This window comes from Vombatus ursinus, unplaced genomic scaffold (genome assembly GCF_900497805.2).
Source record: "Vombatus ursinus unplaced genomic scaffold, bare-nosed wombat genome assembly UNPS02014822.1, whole genome shotgun sequence".
In the NCBI taxonomy this organism is placed as follows: Eukaryota; Metazoa; Chordata; class Mammalia; order Diprotodontia; family Vombatidae; genus Vombatus; species Vombatus ursinus.
This window is the reverse complement of record NW_020954600.1, coordinates 1,695,889-1,704,370: the sequence shown is the minus strand read 5'-3', so window position 1 is coordinate 1,704,370 and position 8,482 is coordinate 1,695,889. Positions and strand designations below refer to the sequence as shown.

The following is an 8,482-nucleotide window of genomic DNA, read 5'->3' as shown; positions in this document are numbered from 1 at the left end:
ACACACACACACACACACACACACACACACACACACACACACACACACATATATATGAGGCAATTGGGATTAAGTGACTTGCCCAGAGTCACACAGATAGTGAGTGTTATGTGTCTGAGGCCGGATTTGAACTCAGGTCCTCCTGACTCCAGGGCTGGTGCTCTGTCCGCTGTGCCACCTAGCTGCCTCCAGAATCATATTTTTTAAATGCATAAAATAAAATACCTGGGATAACAAAGCAAATCAAATATATTGAGATGCGATTATCAAAGTATTTTAAAGTAAGTTCACAGACCCCAAGTTAAGAACTCCTGATGTAATCCTTTTGTTGAGGAGAGAAACCGAGACCCAGAGTAGGGAGTGGCTTGTCCGAGGTCCTATAGCTAGTAAGTACAAAAGTTAGGACTGGAACCCAGGACTTGTGATACTGATCATGGCAATCTTTCCACTGCACCATGCAGTACATCGATAATCATGGGGTGAGTGAAGGAGCCTGCTCCATTTCCAAATACCTTATAGTCTTATCTCCAAAAATATGTTTTGTAGAAAACACTTATTGTCTGAAGAGTCACGCACCATCCCCCCAAAAGCCCGCCTTTCTGCCAATAAATAAGAAATCTTGTTTCCACAATGCAGACAGACTCAGGGCCAGCAAGTGTCCTGCAGAGAGCAGTTTGACACAGTCCTTCTTCTCATCTTTGGCAGTTGAGTGGTTCAGTGGACAGATCATGAGACCTGGAGTTAGAAAGCTCTGAGTTCAAATCCAGCCTCAGACACTTACTAACTGTGTGACCCTGGGCAAGTCACTTCAACTCTGCCTCCATTTCCTCATCTGTAAGATGGGGATAATAATAGCACCTACTTCACAGGGTTGTTGTGCAGATCAAATAAGACAATTATAAGGTGCTTAGCACCATGCCTGGCACATGACAGGTACTCTGTAAATGTTAGCTATCATTATTATTATTATTATTATCATTCCACACATGCGAAAATGTGAGATTTGGATTAGATGAATTCTAAGGCCCCATCTGGCTCTAATCTATATAGTCCAAAAATCTCATTTCCCCTCTCTGGGACTTGGTTTTCCTCCTCTGTAAAATGGGAGAGTTAGACTAGGTGACCTCTGAGAAACGTAGCCTCACAGACCTGAAGCTGGGGAGGATCTTGGAGGTCATCTAGTCTGACCTCCTTATTTTTACAAATGAAGAAACTGAGGCCAAGGAAGACCAAGTGACTTACCCAAAGTCACACAGATAATAAATGACAGCTAGGATTTGAACCCAAGTCTTCTGGATCCATTGCGTGGCCCATGAGAGAAAGAGAGAGAGAGAGAGAGAGATTGTAACCACTCTTCATGTCTGGGGTAAGGGATGCATGGTAGACTGGCCCTCGCTGTCACAAAGGTGGGATGGCTCATGATAATAAGCATTGTGGAGTAGAAAAAGCACTGAGCCTGAAATTTGAAGACCCAAAATCGTCTGTTCTTGAATAGTTGTATGACCTTAAACAAGTCACTTCACCTTCTATGCCTCAGTTTCTCTATCTGTAAATGGAAGAAAGGGGTCAAGGAGCATGATCTCCAATGAGCCTTTTGGCTCTAAATCCTACCAAACCCTTTCTCCGCAGAGCTGGAGCACGGAGCATGGGCCCTGGGGCATAAGCTATGTGCCATCATGGTGAAGCAGGAGCAGAACCTGGGGCCCGAGCTGCCCGGAGACCAGCTGGCAGCCCCCTCAACGGTTGTGCTCCCAGGCCCAGTCAGCACCACCTCCGCCGACATGCCAATGTTTAACCTCGGCCCACTCACCCGGCTGCCTGCCCCCCAAGAGGTGAGCCCTGGCTTCTGGGCATCTTCCCAAGCCCCAGTGCTGGGGGAGAGAGGTATTTGTTTGTGTGTGTGTCCATGGGGGAAGGAGGCGTGTGCCATGAGAGGGAGCAGTAAATGGTGACCTGCCCTGAGAGGGAGGCAGGAGCTGGGGTTCAAGTCCACGCTTCAATACTTGTCCAATGTTCTAAAGGTCGCCTCATATTCTGTGATCCTCTGACAAAGCCCAATTTTACAGATGTGGAAACTGAGGTTTGAAAAGTGGAGGCGGCCAGTCTGCTAAAGGTGGATGGAACTAAGAAGCAAACCCAGATCTCCTGTCTCCAAGCCCAGCACCCTCTCCCCCCTCAGAGGCCTCATTTTTTCCTCTTTTGTAAATTGGGAGCTAGGAAGAGACAAGATTTCTAACTAAGGTCCACAAGTTATTTGAGTAACTCAAATAACCTGTGCTTCTTATGGGGAGGTTGGAATAGGTGATCTCTAAGGTTTCCTACATTAGTATCCCAGATTTAGACCTTAGAGGCTTTCTGGTATAATTCCCTCATTTTACAGAAGAGGAAACGAGGCCCAGAGAGAAGGAATTTGCCCAAGGTTACTCAGGTAGTCAATATCAGAGGTAGGATTCAAACCCAGGGCATCTGACCCCCAATTCTGGGCTCTCTCCACTGCCTCACCTCTGGTCTTCTTTTCTCTAGTCATTTTCTCTAGTTATCTGATTCTTGGACCTTGGGCAAGTCAGTTTCCCTTTCCTGATCCCTGGTTTTCTTGTCTGTAAAATGCAAATGGTAATTCTCTCCCACAGCAGTGTTGTGAGAAAAGCGCTTTATAAACTGTAAAGCGCTTTGGAAAAGTGAGCTCTGATTATCGTTGCTGGAGAAAGCAAGTTTCTGTGTGTGCTTTAGGGCAATGGGGAAACTGAGAGGAAACGGTTTCTTGGAACTCGTTTCTGAGGCCTGAGCTCTGGAAAATGCATCAGAGGCCGAAAGGGCCAGGCGGGGTAACTGAGGATATTTAGGATGCGCTTTAAATGTTGCAAGGCTTTTAACATCCTTGACCTCATTTGAGCCTGCCTCATGACAACCCTCGGAGAGAGTAGCTCTTAGGGGCAGCTAGGTGGCACAGTAGATAGAGCTTCAGCCTTGGAGTAAGGAGGACCTGAGTTCAAATCTGCCCTCAGATACTTACTAGCTGTGTGACCTTGGGCAAGTCACTTAACCCTGATTGCCTCACCAAAAAAATTAAAAAATGAGAAAGAAAGAGAGCAGTTCTTATTATCATCCTCATCCCCATTTCCCAGATGAGGAAACTGGGCTATGGTACAGTAAGCACAAGATTTGGAGACAAAGGACCTGAGTTCAAATTCTAGCTCTGCCTTTACTTATAGAACCCTGCGCAAGGCACTTCCCCAATCTGAAAGGGCCTCAGTTTCCTCATCTGCAAAATGAGAAGGTTGGACTTGACAACTTGAAGGTCCCTTCCAGCTCTAAATTAATGCCTGTAGTATGAGTGATTTACTCAAGGTTACACGTAGCTTGTTAGTGCCCGAGTCAGGATTAGAACCCAAGTCGTCCTGATGCCATGTTACTTATTATCCCTATTTTTTTCAGAGGCTCAAAGAGGTAGCCTAAAATGACTGTAGTCACATAGCTAGGGGCAGTGGCAGGATTGGAACCCCAGTCTTCCTAGCTCTAAGACCAGTATGTGGTGTAGTAAATAGAGCTGGTCTTGAACACAGGAAGACCTAAGATCCAATCCAACCCTGCTCAGACACTTCATAGCTGTTTAGCCTGGGCAAGTCATTTACCTCAGCCTTGATTTTTTCATCTGTAAAATGGGGATAATAACAGAACCTACCTCCCAGAACTGCTGTATGAGATAATACATGTTGAGTTCTTTATAAACCTCCAGGCCTGCTTTAGGGCTCGATTGCATGGTGCTATATAGGACCAGCACCAGAGGCTAAGGCCATGGCTCTCTCTTTTTCTCATCGCATTCTGCCCTCCATGCACATACACAAACACACCCATTTTCAGCCCACTTCTCCAAACAGGCATTTTAAAAGTGACTTAGTGGTTAAAGCAATGGGCTTAGCGTCCAAATCTAGGTTCAAATCCCACAAGCACTCACGAATTCTGTGACCCTGAACAAGTCACTTAATCTTTCTGAGACTCAGTCGACAAACATTTTTTGTTTCTTTTTTTTAAAAGAATGGGCTTTTTTAAAATTTTGTTTTCCCCCAACTACATGTAAAAACTATTCTTAACATTTTTTTTTATAACCAACAAGCATTTATAACAAGCACTAATTACGAGCCAGGTGGTTGCTGAGGCTTAAATAAGATGCTATAGGTAAAGTGTTTGTAACACTCTATAGAAATGTCAATTATTAGGATGAGGCCTAAAATTTAGAGGGGACCTGATTCACATTACCCCCATTTAACCTCCAGAACAACCCTATAAGGTAAGCAGTAGAAGTATTATTATCTCTATTTTACAGATGAGAAAACTGAGACTCAGAGGGGTGATGTTTTTTCCTAGGGTCACAGGGCTTGTAAAGGGGTCCCTTGCAGCACCTTCCCTAGTCTTGAGCCCAGGGCTCCAAGGAGATCTTGAAGACCTATTGACGGCCAAAAAGCCAGAACACAGACTCAATCCCAAGTGTCCTAGCCCAATGTCTAATATTCTACCCACTGCATCACATTTCCTCTGCTTCTGGCTCATGCCCTCTGGGGGAGCATCAAGGGTACTGCTTTCCTGTATCCCTGAATGGTGTATACAAAGGGAAAAGGAAAGGTTTAGTACCAGAAGTTCATCATCATTTCTTTGTGATGGACCCTTTTGGCAAGCTTTTAAAGCTTATGTATCTCTTCTTAGAATATCGTTTCTGTTTATTTATTTTAGTCAGTACTTTATTTTAAATAAGATTCTTTTTTTTTCAATTAACAAAATTTATTTTCTCTCCCTCCTAGCTAGGGGGAAAAAAAACCAAAACCCTTGTAACAAATATGCATACTCAAGCAAAACAAATGCCCTCATTGGCTATGTCCAAAAATATATGTCTCATTCTGTATTCTCCATCATCTCTCAGTCAGAATGGTGAGGGGGCAGGGGTGGCCTACTTCATCTTCTGTCTTTTGGAATCATGGCTCATCTGGTGTGGATCAGAATTTTCAGAGCTTTCAATGTTGTTTGCCTTAACAACGTTGTTGTTATTGTGTAAAATGTTCTTCTGGTATATCAGTTCATACAAGTCTTTCCTGATTTCTCTGAAACCATCCCCTTCATCATTTCTTACAGCACAATAATATTTCATTATAACTATGCCCAAAGGGCTATAAAACTGTGTATGCCCTTTGATCCAGCAATACTGCTGCTAGGTCTATATCCCAAAGGTATAAAAAAGGGAAAAGGATCGATTTGTACAAAAATATTTATAGCAGCTCTTTTCGTAGTGGTTAAAGATTGGAAATCAAAGGGGTGTCCATCAATCGGGGAATGGTTAAACAAGCTGTGGTATATGATTGTGATGGAATATTATTGTGCTATAAGAAAGGACAAACAGAATGGTGTCAGAAAAACCTGGAAAGGCTTACATGAACTGAGGCAAAGTGAAATGAGCAGAACCAGGACAACAATGTACAGAGTAACAGCAACATTGTACAATGAAGAACTGTGACTGATTTAGCTATTCTCAACAATACAATGATCCAAGACAATCCCAAAGGACTAATGATGAAACATACTATCTGCCTCCAGAGGAAGAACTGATATTGTTTGAATACAGACTGAAACATGCTATTTTTCACTTTCTTTCATTCCTTATCTTTTATTCGTCTTCTTGTACAAAATGACTAATATGAAAAGGTTTTACATGATTACGCATGGATAATCTATTTGATTGCTTACTGTCTGGGGGAGGAAGAGGGAAGGGGGAAGGGGAGGGAGGGAGGGATAGAATTTGGAATTCAAAACTTAAAAAAAAAAACCCAAATGTTAAAAAATTGTTTTAACCTATAATTGAGGGAAAATATATTTTTAAATTAAAAAATATATTCCATTATATTCATATACCATAACTTGCTTGGCCATTCCTCAGTTGATGGGAACCCCCTTAGTTTCCAGTTTTTTGCCACCATAAAAATGAACTGCTACAAATATTTTTGTATACATGGGTCCCTTTCCTCTTTCTTTAATCTCCTTGGAGTATCGGTCTAGTGGTGGTATCTCTGGGTCAAAGAACATGCACAGCTTAGTGACTTTGAGGACATAGTTCCAAACTGCTATCTAGAATGGCTATACCAATTCACAGTTTGACCAGCAGAGCATTAATGTGCCTGTTTCTCTAGAACTTCTCCAACAGTTTTGCCAATCTGATGGGTATAAGGGGGAACCTTAAAAGTTGAATTAATTTGCATTTCTCTAATCATTACTGATTTGGAGCATCTTTCATATAGCTATTGAAAGCCTGGATTTCTTCCTTAGAAAATTGCCTGTTTATATCCTTGGACCACTTATCAAATATGATACAGCTCTCATTCTTATAGATTTGAATGAGTTCTTGGAAATGAGACCCAAATTAGCGAAACTTGCTGCAAAGAGTTTTTCCCCCAGTTACCTACTTCTCTTCTAAATCTAAGTGCATTGGTTTTGTTTGTAAAAAAAAAAAAAAAAAAAAAAAGTATAACTTTATTTAATCAGATTGTCCAGAATGCTTTTAATGCATAAAATAAAATACATAGGATTACAGAGGAAATCAATTGTATTGGAATAGTTATCAGAAAACATTTTTAAAAAATCATGAACCTCAGGTTAAGAACCCCTTTTCTTTTTTTCTTTATTTTCTTTTATTTTTATTAGTATTTAATTTTTTCCAATTATATGTAAAGACAGTTTTTAACATTCATTTTTTATAAAATTTTGAGTTCTGAATTTTCTCCCTCCCTCCTTGCCCTCCCCCTGCTTTTTTTTATTCAGTATTTTATTTTTCCCCAGTTACATGTAAAGACAAATTTTAACATTTGTTTTTAAAACTTTGAGAAGAATTCCTTTCTAAGGTTTCTTCTAGAACTAAGCATCTACCTTTGAATCAATTTAAATTCTGGCTGGATTTAGTGACAGTGCAAAATCCATTGGCTTCAAAATTGGAGGAACTGAGTTCTAAACCCACCTCTGGCACTTACTACCTGTGTGACCTTGGGCAAGTCACTTCCCTTTTTAGGCCTCAGTTTTCTAATCTGTAAAATGAAGGGATGGGGTATACTACATGGCTTCTGAGATCTCTCTGAATCTTAATCTAGAAGCCCAGAAGGTCTGTGGATAGATTTCAAGGAGTCTGTAAACTTGGATGGGAAAACCATTACATGTTTATTTCAATATAATTGGTTTCTCATATAATCCTACGTTTTTTATTTTATGCTTTTAAAAACATGATTCTGAGAAGGGGTCCCTAGGCTTCACCAGATGGCTGCCCAAGGGGGATGGGCACAAAAAACGTTAGGAACTCCTTCTCTGGTGGAACTCAAACTCAAAATCTTTTCATCCTTCCAGTGCCCACTGAAAGTCCAATGTACTCTCTCAGTTGTATCCCACCCCAACCTGAACTCTTCCAGCAAGGGCCGGATAACCATTAGGTTGTGGTGGGAATTCCCATTGGGGACAGGAGAGACTAGATCAGGGTCCCTGGACTAGATGGCCTCCACACTAGATAGCCTCTGAGTTCTCTTTCAATTCAGAAATTCTATGATTTAGTAATTCCATATCTGCCATATAACTGGCTATGTGACCTTGGGTAAGTTACTTCCTGGGTTTCCATTTCCTCATCTATAAAATGAGGGAGTTGACCCAGACCTCTAAGGCCCTTTTAGTAATTCGCCTTCCCTTTCATTGAACACCCCATCCCCAGATCCTTGCCAGGGACCAGGTTCTCCATAGACCCTCCATAGATAACTTCATACCATGAGAAACTCATAGTATGGCCCTAAAAACTTAAGATTGATGGTACTTTTGAAAAAGTTAACCCAGATGGTAAAGGTGGGATTTTACCCATCCATCCTCTGTACTGGAGGCCAGCCTTGCTCCCTGCTTTAAACAAAGGCATTCCATCCGTCTGGGTCTGGCCTCTTGGGGTACAGACTGGGAATGGGCATGTGGGAGCCTGGCTTCTTGGGGTACAGACTCAGAGCAGGAATTCAGCTACCAACTAGCTGAGGTTCGAAGGCGGCCCCTGAAGTGTCTCTATTCCTTGGGACCTACCAAGGAAGTTGCTTCAGATCTGGCTAGATTCAAGACCCCTCTGCGCGGTTCCATCTCTACTGCTCAACAAAGTCGGGCCAGATGGAAAGGAAGAAAGGACTCCCAGGCTGTTTGTCCTGGGAGCACCTCCCCTTCACCCCCCATCTCCCCCTTCCAACCCCCCATCTCCCCCCCCCCGCCCGCTTTGGCAAGGCTTCAGCTGTGATTTATACAACACCAGGTCTCTGTGTCCTGGCCCCTAGGGAAAGGAACGGAGAGAAAGGAGGAGGGTAGCAGAATGAGGGAGGGAGAAAGGCAAAGGGGGAAAGAGAAGGAGAGGAGGGAAGAGGGAGGGAAAGGAGGGGAGAGACGAGGAAGAGAGAGGAGAGAAAGGGAAATAGGGAAAGGGGGAGAGAAGGAATGA

At 42.6% G+C, this 8,482-nt stretch overlaps 1 protein-coding gene across 1 annotated transcript in view; it reads left to right on the top strand.

The window, feature by feature from the left end:
- Nucleotides 1-8,482, top strand: part of CREB3L1 (cAMP responsive element binding protein 3 like 1) — a 56,922-nt gene that overhangs the window by 31,220 nt on the left and 17,220 nt on the right. Inside the window, exon 3 of the mRNA XM_027837659.1 lies at nucleotides 1,630-1,832. Within this exon, the coding sequence (XP_027693460.1) occupies nucleotides 1,630-1,832 (203 nt within the window). The remainder of the gene's footprint in view (nucleotides 1-1,629; nucleotides 1,833-8,482) is intronic.